We start from the raw sequence: 16,267 nt of genomic DNA on the forward strand, positions 1-16,267 counted from the left end.
TATAAATTTTAGGTTGCTTCTTTTTAACACCAAATACAATGCTACTATTTCTCTAGTATTACAAAACTTATTGTTTGTCGAAGAGAAAAGCTAGTTTCAGCACATTTGGCAACCAATTTCTGTTGGCGGAAAAGCCTGGTGTCAGACCCAACAAGAATTATTACAATCATTTTTGTTTGAATATTTTGTTCCATAAATCACTGAAGTATCTGGTCTCGTGTGGAGAGTTGTCTCATGGGCATTCATACCACATCTTCTTATTTGTTGTTACAAAAGACCAACTGACATAGAAGTTTACAACTAAATGTCACTGTACAGCCTTCACAATGAGCAACAATAGTATATTTTTGAGACTTACATTCAACACTTTGATTTTCTATTGATTCAAATCTTTTTAATCTTTCTTCCTCCGTTGGATCATCGCTGTCGTCTTCGTTTAATTTTTTCATTCTTTCCATCAAAACTTCTATTTTTACTTCTGGTTCATTTCCCTAGAAATATAAACAAGAAATTTAAAGCACATGAAATAAATATCTATAATTATTTGAATTGAAATAATCAAATATCTTTTACAATTTTCCTGCATGTTAAATAGACTAGGGTAGCCCAAATTGAAGGACAATATACAGCAATTTTTTTTTCCCTAGTCAAAATTGGGAATAATCAGGTATCTTTCAAATTCTTCCTTTGTTTAAAACAGGCTATTTTACATGTGTTAGCCCAGAATCAAGGTCAGCAGACTGCAATTGTTTCCTTATCGAAGATTAAGAAGAAAAAAAAATTTGAACTTAATATCCTTTTTCTAACAAAGCTAAATTTTATCTACCTACACCAAGTTAACCAAGGTCTTTACTTGCGACCAAATATTTAAATCAAGGTCGTCACTTGCGATCAAATATTTACTTTATCGATTATGGTGAATGAGTTGATTATCTCCACGTTTAGATACAGGTGAGGTAGATTAATTTATACACGATTAGATTTAAATTTTTTGGTATTAAATCTATTTTTAAACACTGGACATTAAGCAAACAACAATTCATCATTCTATATTTAACTTAAGTCACAAGAAATAGTTCTGACGTGATCAGAATATCTTCTAGAGACTGATTAATAATAACATGAATGTAACCTCCTTGTTCAGGTGCACTTTATATTTATATTAAAATTCTATCATGTTTATGTTGTTAACCATCAAGTACCTAATCAAATTATAATTTATTTATGGAATCTTATTACTTACTTGGCACAATTGTGAGAAATAAATATATAATATTTATTTCAAACTGCCCAAGAAATAAAACCTCCCAAGTCATTGCAAGTACCTGTGTGTCACTATCGGAATCGTCGCTCATCGATAACCGGCGGTGTAACGATTCTCCATTATGATCCAGCTCGTTCCGTACACCACAACCATACACAAAACTACACATGGCATGGAAGTGTGCCATTAAACATATAGCCTGCATCAATTCTGATAGTGACCAATTGTCTTTTCCTCTTGTTAACTTCTGAAAAAAATAATAATTTTTTTTTATTATTTAAATTCTTCAAAATATTTTTTTTTTATGTTTTGGGTATTTTTTTAACCCTCTCTAGAGTATTATAATTTGTTTAAGTCATGATATTAAGTAAGATGTCCAAATAAAATTTAACAGCATTTTGGACAAGAACTCAAAAGGTTTCATTTCATTAAAAGTGACAGACGAAATAAAAGTTAGCAGCATACAACCAGTTAATTAGAATGAACAGGAAACCAGACATGACACTTCCTTGACCAGTAGATAGATATGATAAAGACATCATTATAATAATTTAGGATAAAACTCTTCTGTCCAAAGATGACAAGAGTTATAAATACATCAAGGTTATCCAAGTATAAAATCTGTCATTAGGACAGTCCACTCATCATGTACTTGTACAAGTGTCTTGTCTAATCAGTAAAATACTTCTACCACTGTCTACTTGTATAGCATGATTCATTTTTCTTCATAAATGAAAATTCTGCTTCATTTTTGTTGGCATGGTTTTCAAAACAGCAAATAATTATGAACTTGTTCTATTTTATCCTTGTTTTTTTTAAACCAAAAATATTAGACCAAATATTCACATGAGCAACTTTGAAATCTAATACAGTACCACCAGGGGGATTCAAACTATATGTCCCCTTTCAAATGGATTGATCGCCCAAAAATGGGGTTCCAACCCTGCAACCATCCCCCTGGATCCACCACTGACCACAATCATAGACTCAACTGTCTAGACATTCTGCTTGACCAACATGTGAACAGTCAACCAAAAAGGCATAGAATATAAATTTAGAAATTAAGTATGAATATGTATACTTACTTCAATATGAGATTTATTTATCAACCATGGTCTGTGTGCCATTAATTTGTTAAGTTCAAACAGGTTCCTAATTTTCTTTGGAATATGACTTGGTCCCTTTAACCAATCAGGATCTCCATTTTGTAAGATGAACTCTTCTTCATGAAGGTGTATTAAATATGTACACTGATGTCGTGATGCAGCCTAAAAAAAAATCATATACACCATGATTTATGAACACTATCTAAATTCAATTTTAATACCAAAATAATATAAGTGTTAATGGTACATTCAATTAGATGTTGGCTTGATTTCTGCCTGAATTTTCTCTTCATTTATCAAATAATTCAAAATTATAATTTTCAATGCTCTGGGTTGTTTTTACAAAAATAACACCACCTGGCCAATATTTCTTCTTCAAGTACATGTAGCCTTTCAATTTTAATCCAACAAAGAGACTTCAAACAATGTAAAAAGGGACATGCTTCTCACACTTGAATGAACCCATTTTAATTTAAATTTTCAATATAGCTCTTCAAAATCTAATAAACCCTCAAGACACATTTTACGACCTCTGTAATTGGAGACCGTAATTGACATCATTGTATAACCCAATCACGCCACAAGTCACACGAGCAATTTACATTTGTCAGACGTTTAAAAAACTGTGTTTGCGGTAAACCAAACGCTTGTCACTTATATGTAAGTTTGTTAGTTGCTACAGGGCCCTCCCATTTAAATTAGTTTGTGGCTATACATTATTATGTACTGTGTGTGTATTTATACCAAATAAAACAAGACAAACATTGCAAAAATCGTGTTTACTAGTATCTTACTAGAATCTGTTTTTTTCTGCTGACCTTTACAAAATAAATACATAACAAGCAATTAACAGGGGTCTTTGTCAGCTAAAAGTTATTACGACCTAAATATTGTTTTGCAACGAAAACAAATAGTGAAAATAGCGATTTCCATTATTTTTTTTTTCATCCTTTACCATTGAAATACTATACATCTATAAATAAAGTCAATAAAAGCATTTTATTACTAGATTATAACCGTTTGAAGTATTTTTTATCCTTACCATAATGGCGATGTAGTGTCTGTAATGAAATGGTAGAGGTCCATCTCCACGGAGCAAATATTGCTGGGTCCGTAGGAAGTTTTCTAGATAGGTCGGGTGGTACCCCATCAACTGCGTCAAGTGGTCCAGTCTGTTATTCTGTAGGAAAGCGTCTATAAATACCATTTGTGTCTGAAAAGACAGAAAAAAAATAATCATAAGATATAGTTGATATTTCAAACTAATTCCTCTTATCACACTCACTCACTCACTGGACTTTCAAATTATTGGAAGGAGTTGGTGGGATGGTATTCAAAATTCATAGGCTTCATACAATGACAAGTTTTAAAAAATTTACTTAAATTATGTATACAATTTTTTGTAAGGCAATCTTGGCCAATAAAGTATTCTAAACTTTGTAAAATCTAAAATAAGAATGGCCAATGATCTAATAAACTTTGTAAAGTCCAATTATAAAAAAAATATAACCTTTATTATTACTCAATATTACCCGTTTACAATATGCCAGCATTTGTATGTCAAAGATGAAATGATCAATGTTAATCTTTTCTATGACAACTACATTTGTGTACATAATCATGCTATAAATTTTAATATTGAACAAACTTAATCAGAGTTATCACATTAAACACATTAAGCAGGTAAATTATCACCTGACAGATGGAAAGTGTGTTTGTCTTATAATTTACAATTATAACACTTTAATTATGGATTTCATAAGTTTATTACACTCTTAATGATATATTACATAATTCGAAAAATATGCCAACAAAATCTATCAATATGATTATCTGGAATTCAATAGAATTCCCTAAACTGCAATATTATCATTAATGTAATCTATCAAAAATAGCTGTAATCAGCAAACCTTGGCTAATTAAGTAATAATTTAATTAAAGTCATGTTTATAAGTTCTGTCAAGCGTGACTGACTGATTGCCTGTCAACTGAGCTTTGACAAATACATAAAGTACAAGGACAGAACATCCATTAAATTCAGTTATATTTGGTAAAAACATTATGATTCTTTTTACACCCTCTACAGAAATCTATATTTCATATTTTGTGAAATAAAAAATGGTTATGGATTTACAACTTATCTATTTTTCTAAAAAGCTGATTTATTTAAAAATGGAAAAAAGTCTTCTCCAAAACCATGTGAATAAAATCCAAACTGAAATATTCCTTTCCAAAAAGTTTACAATTATATATTTTAAAGTACTTAGGATATAAACTCTCATCTTAATGTATTTAGACAAAGGTCTTAATAACATGTAAATACATGTACCAATTTTGGCTCTTAAAAAATATAATCCTTTTTCAATTGCTCTTCAATAACTTCTTTTTATCTTATCTTATTTTCCATTAAAAAAAATGTTTAAAACTCTACCTTTTTATTTTGAAAATCCTGTAGTTGGATCATCATTTTTCTTTCTTTCACAATATATAATCCACACACAAAATATAACCATTCACTGATATATAACTAAACACAACCTATCTGCTTAACATCCTTAATTAAGAATAACAAGATCCTACAGTTTCATCAGCTATTTATGTATTTCTTGATTGCATCACCCTTCCACAAACCTTAAGCATGTAATTGCATCAGCAAATCTACCCTATACAATTCTTTTTAATACAATCCTTTTAAAGTGGTTTCCTTCCCCTTTTTAAATAGAATTTAAACTAGTGTCAACCGGAACAAAATTATTGAAGTGTGACCATTGGTTAATATAATTACCTTTTTAACTACTTATTCAAATAACAAACAGGTAAAAATTAAATATTGAATAAAACATGTTACAAATGTATATATATTGATTACATGTAACAATTATGTATCTTAACAATGTGGTTTATGCAATGTTTTTCTTCTTCAAGCTGAAGGAAAATATTTGAAAGGAGACATTTTAATTTTTGAAAAAATATAATTTAACTTATATCATAATTGAAGCCTTAGACTTACTTTAATCAAATGAGGATGATTTCTTGAAAATGAAAAATGAAAAACTTGAACAAAAAAAGTTCAAAAGTACATATATTTTTCAAAATGTTACTTTTGTAACATTCTTGGAGTGAAACAGACTGTATGCATATGTAACAGCCCAGAGAATGGAGCATATGTTTCAGCCCCCAAACTGTTTGTCTACATCTACAATGTAGCTTAAAGAATAGAACCAAAGCAAAAATGACAAGATCAAAATCCAGTTAATTATTTTCCAAACACTTTAAATAGCTATGGACCATCTTGACCATTCATAAATAGGACAATAGTGTCCTGTGCTATCTAAAACTTTCTTGAAGAATTTAACTTTATTATTATGTTTATAGGCAATTTTGTCATTTAAACTGACTGTTGAGCTAATTCTTATTTGGCAATTTGTGGTATACAACCAATTTTACTTTTCCATTTTTGAATATATATAGAGTCATAAAAAATTGAACCCTGAATACAAATGTATATACATGTATGGGAAATTGTTTTTGAATTTGAATCTGATGTGTTTTATCAAATACCAACTTCTTGGTGCATGCTTTTAAAAATATAACCCGGGCCTGAATGCATAAAGATTCTGAAACGGGTAAATTTGTTATATATAGATGATAATTACCTGATCTTCAGAAGTGTTGACTGGTATAATCTAAAAAGAAAGAAAATAGATATAATGAAGAATTTAACAAATATAATTTTTTTTTAATTAAATACAATGTAAGCAAAAAAAATCCTCAGATTACAATTTCTTTCAGCTGTAAACAGGTCTATGCCAACACAAATAAAATTTTACCATAAACTTTAAAAAAATTATGCAGTGCACATCAGAAAAGGTAAAGATTATCACATAATAACTTTCGGCTGATTTAGTACTTGTATGTAATTTTTTTACAGAATGATAGATATAAAGTTGAGTGAACATGGACATGGGTCAGATTATAACCAAGGATGACCACTGTGCACAGGTTGAAAAAGGTCTAGTGTCTCCTTTGTCCACTAAATTTTAAGCAATCCCAACTTGAATATTTAAGATGTCTAATCAGCAAATGTCATTTTAAAGTTTGTTACAAGGAAATGATTTACCCAAATTAGACAGTGAATTTCATATTTCATTATCAAATTAATTGAAACTACAAATGTATATCAGTTTCATTAGAGACATGGTTTCACTGATGCAAAATCTTACAATAAGATTATCATTAACAAACCAAACATACAATATTCATATTATTAAATATGCAGCAGGTATTGATTTGGAATTTCCATGTTTTTAATATATTTTAAGGATGTGTCTTCAACACATTCAATATATGTATACAATAACTGTTGTTGTATAAATATATCATTGCATAACAAAGGGCTTCATTGTCTGACAAGACCAGACACATCCTTTTAAACCGGCCGGTACTTTAAAATAACTTGAATGATTCTTTTTACTTTAATCTTTTGTTGGGAAAAAAATCCTTTTTTGCAATTATGATAACAAAGATACAGAATCCACAATTCTTTGTTCGACATCCAGACTCAAAACAGCTGACCGTAGCACTGACGGACACCTGTCAGGGGACCTGGCCTACAAACGGGAGATTCAGCAAAATTCCAGTTTACCGGAAATTGGCCGGCAAAACAATACAAATCCTTTAATTTTTAATGAATTTTAAATTAATGAAATAAACAAACTAAATATAACATAATTTCAAATAATATTCTAAGTGCCTACCTCTTTCAAAATCATAGTGTCATTTTTTGACAGACGTGACTTTTTCCGCGGATCTTGGAGATTTTTATTCCTATTGCACATACCACAAAAGGGTAATATCACAGTTACTGGCTCCGTATTGCCGTTTATGAGATCAAAGTTTAAATTGCAAGAGCAATTATCAAAGTATCCTGATAGATCATACATTTATGTTTGCACAGAATATTTAACGTGTAGTTCCTTCGTTGGATTTGAATGAATTAAAACAGCTGATAAATTTCAACAATGATGTCAATATATGTAAATTTTATTCATGATGACCTTTACCTCGGGATGTAACCAACCGCCGGTGAGATACCAGTCACATGGTTAGAAATTTTCCACAAGATAAAAAACAAATTACTCACTAAGTTGTTTACTTTTTTCGACTTAATACCAAAATTTGGCTGAGGTTATAAGGGATATATTTCAAAACGTATTAAAATAAGGCGAATAATAGAAACTGCTCATAAGAACAAAAATGTACCGGTCTTTCATTGTGCCGAAAGTCAAATTTGATTGGTTTAGAAAGAGGTCGAACGATTACGTGCTATTTATTGGCTAAAACTGGAGGTGTGTATCGAAACGACCTTCAACTTACTAAGAAAAATATAATTATTGCGAAAAAATATCTATCAAATTACGTTTTTAGATATAGATCCAAGGTTGAAAGTACATATTAAGTTAAAAATAAGAATATTTCTCCCGAAAATTTAAATAAAAATGATTCCTCTCCACATTTTTTTACGATCTATACAAACAAACTTATAAACAACAAAGTAACTTTAGTCATATTTTTACTTCATTGTCATAAATAAATTACTTTTTTTTTGGTATTTCAAAAACAAAAAAACTTACATTGTAATACCTTTTGATCAGAATGATTTATGCCTTAATGAAAAAAGTTAAATATATAATTTTGTATTATCAGAGAAATCAGAGACGTATATATATATGTCTCTGGTTATACTAAGTAAAAGTTATTTGAAAGCATAAAAATATAGTATATATATGCCAATATAACAGGGGAAAATGTGAAAGCATGTCAATACACCATTATTATATTGCCTAAGAGTAATTTTAAACTAGACCGTTATGTTACTATTTGATAGAAAAAATATCATGTTTTTTTTTTTTAAATCAAAGCAAGTGTACATTTTCTATTTTATAAACCCTTACCCTGAGAGAATCATCCATTCAACAACTTAACACCAAATATATCCTGACTAAAACAACGTTTTTATTGTTAATTTTTTCAACATCCTTGTGTGTGGGTAATCGTCTTCTATATATTAAACAACATATTTGTGTGTTCATGGCATTTTACATGTTCATTAATTTTATACTACACAATCCCATAATATTGTATGATGCAACTGGGAACAGTATATCTATCTTATATATATGTTCCTGGATGCAAGAAGAGGAAGAAGCAAAACTTGAATTTTAATAGGTCAAAATATTAAGAGATAACCAGATCATCATCACGCTTTTGTCAATTTGTTTAAATGTTAAAAGCTACTCTTACTTCTAAGATAAAATATAAAATAATATTTGATATCTGTTGTAAGGAAAAATAGTGATTTTTTTTTTCTTCAAAAATTATCAAAATCTGCCTTGAACAAATTTCAGCTTTATTCATGTGAATAATGGAATGCCGGTCTATGTATCTGTTATTCTCAATCTAGTTATGTCCTAGCTCTAAGTTTCCCCCTTAAAGAGCCTGACATTTAAGGATTTAGCTGTTTACATTTTATCTCTAAAGCAGGCCCTACCTATCTGTTATATATAAAAACCTATGTGTGTTACTTGCATAGTTCGGGATTAAAAAATTACAACATAAATATCTTTGTCTCATTTCCCCAGTCCCTTTATTGTATTCTACTCGCTTCAGTAGAAATCGAAATGTTTAGAGTGCTTCAATCCTTGCTGGCAATCTTCCTACAGACCACAGATAGCATTATTTTGTCGAGAGATCAACTAAATTTTGTAGAAAATTATGAATTTTTGGTATTTGGTTTTAGCTGAAATTCATTATGATCTGTTATTGCAAAATTTTCAATCTAATTACTAAATTAGAAAATCATTAAACATCATCATTTGAACAAAATTATGTCTAAGGCATTTTTTTTTCATAATTCCACTGAAAAAAAACACCAAAAGTAGTCATTAAGTGTCAATGGTGCATTATAAGATGCTATATAACTAATAATGGTGACGATCTGAAGGGAAAAAAATATTGTACTCTTCCCAAATTAAGTCAACATGCTTTGATTGATGTTATTACTGATGCCATTTTATATGCTTTGAATTGTTTTTTATTCTGCATTGGCGGATCAAAGGGGGGGGGGGGTTCCGGGGGTTGAAACCCCCTTTTTTTTTTGGCCGATCAATGCATTTGAATGGGAGCATATAGTTGGAACCCCCCCTTTACCCTGGGTTGGGAACCCCCCCCCCCTTTTTCAAATGGCTGGATCCTCCCCTGTTCTGTACTATCAACTAAACCAGTAAAGAAAAATTTGTTTTTGTTTTCAACCTGGAACTAACTAGTTTTCAAATATTTACCTAACAGTACATCATCTAAACAGCATACCTTAGGTTTTAAGGCCATAGTGACCCAGAAAATGTAAACACAGTTGATTGCTCTACACTAAAAGTACATAATTAGATAACTATCAAATCATAGCATATTTCTATTGACTGGATGTTCAATTGATCATAGATATAAGCCAATAAGTAAACTTTCGCTGTCAGGACATTTGTACATTGTAGGTATAGAAAAGAGTAAGCAGTTACGGACCACCACTGGAGGAAATTTCATCACTAGAAGTTTCTTTCCAAATGAAAAGGCAAACACACATATAAACATTATTCGTTAGAAACAATGCCCAGTGGTGCAAATCCAGGGGGTGGGGGTGTCTTAAAGGGTTTTGGACGATAAATAAATGTATTTGAATGAGGACATATAGTTGTAACCCCCCCCCCCCCTTTATCCTGGGTTGAAGACCCCTTTTTAAAATAGCTGGATCCACCCCTGATGCCAGCCAGTCAGTTTCAGTCTTTTGTCATCCCTTTACCTTCTTACTTTTGCCTGTTTTAATTATACAAATATTCAATTTTTTTGTTTTCAACTTTCAACATGATTTTCAATTGCTTTGGGTTTGTATTTAATATGAAGAGCGAAGCTAAGCATGTTTCAAAGTTTTCTTGCACACACTTTTTATGTATTTTTTTTGGATTAATTTCTTTATAGTCACATTCTACTGTCAAACAAAAGAAAATGCAAAGAAAATTTAAAACAAAACTTTGATGAACCGATGGATGAAATAGAATCTCATCCTATGTTCTTGACTTTCAGACAAAGTAACAACAACTTTGATAGTGACAAATGGGCTTTAAAATTGTAAGTTTCTCAATTTTTTTTTATTTTTGTCTTCTGCAATTTTTCTACATAAGAATCAAATTATTTTTGAATCACAAAAACCACACAAGATGATAAATCTGCAGGAAAGAGATTTAAATCATGTTAGAAAATCATTGTAATAAATGTGACCATGAGAATATATATTGTCAATATATACAAAGATCAGCTGATTTTATAATAAATTTGGTTGTTTGCCTTTAAGCAATACATTAAATACATTAAGTTGGTCATCCAAAAACAAACTAAAGATCTGTATGTAACAGACTACAGATAAATATTGACCGGGAGTCAAATCCACAGGCTATTTTTCAAAATTAAATTACAGTCATCTTATGTTTTTATATATTTGAAAAGAAAATTATTGTTTAAATGTAACCCAGTGTTTTGGCAACTTCCCTTATTTTATTTTTTTAATTTATTTTTTCTAAATTTTTTCTTTTGATGTTTTTTGCCAGAAAAATTGAAAACAATAATTAAAATTAAATCAACTACTGCTAAATGAAGTATTTGCTTCTACATCTTCAACGGGGAAAATAAACAGAAATTGAAAGGCTAAATATAACATATACATCATTATTTTTTTTTTGGGGGGGGGGGACTTTTATATATTTGCTATGTTGACATCAATGCAGTTTTGTTGAAACTTTTGCCAAGATAACCCTTTTTAAAGTCTTTAATTCAAATTCAGTTGACTTGCAAAGTACATGTCTAATATTTCTTAAGCAGACCAATAATTATCTAATGATAATGGAAAAGTGAAAATTAAAGAAAAATAAATGTTAAATCAATGATTTCAAAGTAAAAATTACAATTAGATTTAACTTAACTCTGAGCCTCTTAATGCTTAATTTTGATTAATTTCGGATGAATAACATCAAAAGCTTGCATCCCATAAAACTAATTTGAAGTCTTGAAAGTCCTTGACCTAGCGTCAAATAATTAAAAGCATCCAGCTGTTAGCAGGTGTTATATAATGTCAATTGTCAGTCTAAAATTATATAATTCATTTATTAGGTTTATATCTCATATCATGGACAAAGGCCAACCCAGTTGTGTACAGATATTAATTAATTAATGTGCTAAATTAATTTCTGGTGTGTTGAAGATCTTTTATTAATATGATTATCAGAATTGTACAGCATAAGGAACAGACCATATATTTGGGCATCATGAGGTACAAAACCAGGCATCATTTAAATCACAGACCAAGCATTGGAGATCATTTAAGGGATGAACTCGGCAGCGCATTTGGCACAGACCAAGCATTGGACATCAGAAAGCAAATTAAAGCAGGCCTCATTTCAGGCACACATCACACATTGGGCATCACAAGGCACAGTCCAAGCAATTTAGGCATTACAAGGCACAGACCAAGCATTTGACATCAAAAGGCACATACCAAGCATTTGACATCATACGGCACAGACCAAGCATTTGACATCATAAGGCACAGACCAAACATTTGACATCAAAAGGCACAGACCAAGCATTTGACATCATAAGGCACAGACCAAACATTTGACATCAAAAGGAACAGGCCAAGCATTTGACATCATAAGGCACAGACCAAGCATTGGGCATCACAAGGCACAGATCAAGCATTTGACATCATAAGGCATAGACCAAACATTTGACATCATAAGGCACAGACCAAGCATTTGACATCATAAGGCACAGATTAAACATGACATCATAAGGCACAGACCAAGCATTTGACATCATAAGGCACAGACCAAGCATTTGACATCAAAAGGTACAGACCAAGATTTGGGCATCACAAGGCACAGACTAAGCATTTGACCTCAGAAGGCACAGACTAAGCATTTGACCTCAGAAGACCATAAATCGGCATCATACTTAGGCACAGACCAGGAAGCAATGAACATAATTAAACACTGTGACCTTAACTAGTTTGTAAATAGAGAGGTTTTTTTTTCTCAGGCGACATTTAAGACTTTTATTAAAAACAAGCATTTTTTTAATGTTAAAGGGAACAAGAAATATTTTGGTATAACCCCCCCCCCTATACTTTGTATAGTAAGATCTTACATATAATACAAATCCTTGCTTTCATCAGAAGGGGTAAGTTGTGTGTTGGTTTTTTTATATTTCAATTTCCACACAATTCTAAATTATTTTTCTTGCCATGCAAAGCAAAACATTTCTTGTCAACATAACATTCTATTAAATGGAGTATACCAGGGTGCAGAAACTCATTTTCCTTTCTCCTCTATCAAATGTTTTTTTCTTCAAAGTTGGAAAATCAGATATTTTTTTTATAGAAATTACTAATTTCCTTCCCTCTGAGTTACATGTTGTCCTCGAATTACAATCCACAAAAAAGCTGCAGATAAAAAAAAAATAACTGGTAAAAAGTCTTTGTAAATATGTCTGCTCATAAATACCGGTAGTTAATGATTCAAGATTTTATTATTCCTTAAATAAATACATGTTTGACTTATCAATAAAGTGGTGATTTTTTGGGGGGTTTACATAAATTCTAGTCTTGACATAAAACTGTCACTAGCACAAAGCCTTGGTTTGGAAGTCAGAACGTAAAATTAAGAATTTAGAAGAAAAAAAAAAATGTAAAATGTACACTTTTCTTTTTTGGTAGATTTAAGTCTTTTGTTCAAGAGATATTCATCTGAAACTGCTTGAGCACAACATCTATTTTACCTTAGCATCTACCTGAGCCATGCTTTTTCACACCTTGATGGATTGCATCACATCTAAATATAGAAAATCACCTGACAAACAAAAAGAACATGCAAGGTGACTTTCAATTAGTCAAGATTCTGTACTGTTACATGTTACTTTTACACAGTTAACAAGTATGAAAGTGCACATGATTTAATCTTTACTCTTTTCATTCATGTTATCTGTCATCAATGAATGTGGATGGGTTTTCAATAGATAAGTCTTTTTTTTTTAAAACTCTTGATTAAAATTTTTAAATTTGGATGCATTTAAACAAGAATGTGTCCCCAGTACACAGATGCCCCACTCCCACTTTCATTTTCTATGTTTAGTGGACCGTGAAATGGGGTCAGAACTCAAATCTATACTATTAAACGAGAAGACCTAATTTTTGGTGTCGCTTCTCTCCTTTCCACAATAAATTAATCAACACGCCTCTGTGTCCTATAGGTACAGTGCATAGTCGCATTTGTCATCCATTCATATGATTATTCAGATTGAGTTATTTTGGGAGAAACACGAGAAAAAGGCATCCGGATATTGTCCCGTCATTGGACAAAATTTTAAGTCAGATTAGACTTCCGGTTTGCGTTTTTCTGTATATTTTGAACATACATATACAAGAATAAAGTGTATTTTCGGAATTTCTATCTGTTATCATTTTCAAGTTTACTATCCACGACGGTCACAGAGTTTATTAAATACAGAGGGTCTGTATACTATATCAATGACCACCATGGATCGATTAGTAAACTTAGAATTGAAAGTAAATACACTATATTTATATAGCAATGAATGTTCATAATATACAGATAAGCGCTAAAAATATTCATGTGAACTTTTGATACCTTTTCTGAAATTCTCCAGTCATTAAATCTTTTACAAAATTCATTGATTACAAAAAAAAGAAGATGTGGTATGAATGCCATGTTGAGACAACTCTCCACAAGAGACCAATATGACACAGAAATTAACAACTATAGGTCACCGTACGACCTTCAACAACGAGCAAAGCCCATACCGTATACTCAGCTTCAAAAGGCCCCGAACTGACAATGTAAAACAATTCAAACCAGAAAACTAGCGGCCTTATTTATGTACAAAAAGTGAACGAAAAACAAATATGTAACACATAAACAAACGACAACCACTGAATTACAGGCTCCTTACTTAAATGTTCATAACATACTAAATGAAAACTATGTTCATATTGAATTTGATAGAAAACCAAAAATTGGGAATTTTGGAAATAAAGGAGGAGGGATAAAATAAAAAGCATTTTCCTGTCCCAAATAACCTATATATGACTTATGATACTTTTGCTGAAATTCTCCAGTCATTCAATATTTTACAAAATTCTTCCAACAACACTTTACATACTTTAAACTACGCTCTGAATGCCCGCGATTTCGCGGGTGTGTTCTAGTTTGACATTTAAATTAGAAAGGCATATCATAAGGCAGCAACCATTTGATTTTCTGAGGGGGCTATGGAATTTTTTTCTGGACAAACTTTTTTTATCGCCTTTGGCAAAAAACAATTTTTTTGGCGACAAGTAGAAAACAATTTTTTTCTTTCAATTTTACCATTACATATAGTTGTAACCGAGAAATAAACTGTGGGTAAAACAAATTTTTTTTCTCAGGGTCAAGAACAAAATTATTTTTTTCTACAAAAGCTGGAAACAAAAAATCCACAAATCTACATCTTGCTTTGATTGACTGACTGTTGGTGTTTTAACACCACTTTTGGGCTATAATGACAGCTCTTATGGGAGAAAACCACATACCTTTGATAGGAAAACTGAAAATCCTTAGGTCAATTAAGATTGGAGTCAAGTGCACCCACACTTTCCTGGGTTTGAACTCACAACCCAGACTGTTGACTGGCTATCGATTACAGTAGTAGAACTACTTAGACCTGACTTTGCCACTCAGGCCCACTCATATTGCTTATAAGAGAATTTTGAAAAAAAATTGCAAATAGGTCCAATCAAATAATTAGTATCCTAAAGATAGTATAGAGTTTTCAACTTGAATTTTTTTTGCTTAAGACTCATATATTCTTTCTACCACTATCCAGGATTTTTGAAATGGTGCATAATTTTAGGTAATTGAATATTGCTTGTCACTTCAGCGGATCTAGATGAAAACAGTTTTGGATGATTTTATACTAAATATCCATGTAGATTGTGAAAAACAAAGCAAATTAATTTAGTCATGCTGTAACATAACTACCCATTAAGACAATGATGTAAATCTAATATGCAAGATATCAGGTTTTGATACATAAAGTTCAAAAATTAACCCAATATTCTAACATTTTAATCCTTTTACAAGTCAGAAGTTTGTTTTTTTTAATCATAGGAAATTAAAGTTTTAAAAACTAATTACACACTTAATTTAATAAAAAAGCGCTAGGCAGAAGAGTCTATTTCCTTATGTATATATGACAAGGCCAAAGGAGATTTTCTCGATTATGTTAACACTATGACACCACTAATTCATCCTCATTCAGAAATAATGGAAAATTTACACAATTTTTTATTCTAGTCAGTAGTTTTCCAGTGCTACAGAAAATCAATAAGCCATTATCTATAATTGATGATACTTAAAATATATAAAAAAGTTATTGGGAGTCTCAAATCCAGATACACTGTAAACCAACTTATTTTCGCGAGCGATTTATTTTCGCGACTTTCGCGAATAGAAAAATAACGCGAATATTAATCGTCGCGAATATGTTATACATGGATCATTCATTATTGAACATCAGAAAATCGTGAAATTAAATAGCCGCAAAGTGATCTAAAAAGGGTAAAACGCGAAATTAAGTATCAGCGAAAATAAGTTGGTTTACAGTACATTGCACTTTTAACATACAAAACACAAGCTTTGCATGTTGAAAGCTATGAAATTCATAAGTATAAAATTAAGACGATGTGGTATATGATTGCCTATGAAACAACTCTTCCTCAAAGACCAAATGACATTAAAGC

The 16,267-nt window shown here is 31.0% G+C and overlaps 1 protein-coding gene across 3 annotated transcripts in view; it reads right to left on the minus strand.

Moving 5' to 3' along the window:
- Window positions 1–16,267, minus strand: part of LOC143047486 (sestrin-3-like) — a 61,527-nt gene that overhangs the window by 2,296 nt on the left and 42,964 nt on the right. Inside the window, exons 1-6 of one of the 3 annotated variants that reach the window (XM_076220542.1) lie at window positions 8,325–8,461; window positions 6,027–6,056; window positions 3,413–3,583; window positions 2,350–2,532; window positions 1,326–1,511; window positions 359–491 (exon numbers count right to left, since the gene is read on the minus strand). In XM_076220542.1, coding sequence (XP_076076657.1) covers window positions 359–491; window positions 1,326–1,511; window positions 2,350–2,532; window positions 3,413–3,583; window positions 6,027–6,056; window positions 8,325–8,342 — 721 coding nt within the window. In that variant the 5' untranslated portion in view covers window positions 8,343–8,461. Of the gene's footprint in view, window positions 1–358; window positions 492–1,325; window positions 1,512–2,349; window positions 2,533–3,412; window positions 3,584–6,026; window positions 6,057–7,127; window positions 7,437–8,324; window positions 8,462–16,267 lie in introns of those variants that run through there. The other 2 variants (XM_076220541.1, XM_076220540.1) reach the window with 2 other exon arrangements.

The sequence above is a fragment of the Mytilus galloprovincialis genome, chromosome 10 (genome assembly GCF_965363235.1).
Source record: "Mytilus galloprovincialis chromosome 10, xbMytGall1.hap1.1, whole genome shotgun sequence".
NCBI classification, from domain to species: domain Eukaryota; kingdom Metazoa; phylum Mollusca; class Bivalvia; order Mytilida; family Mytilidae; genus Mytilus; species Mytilus galloprovincialis.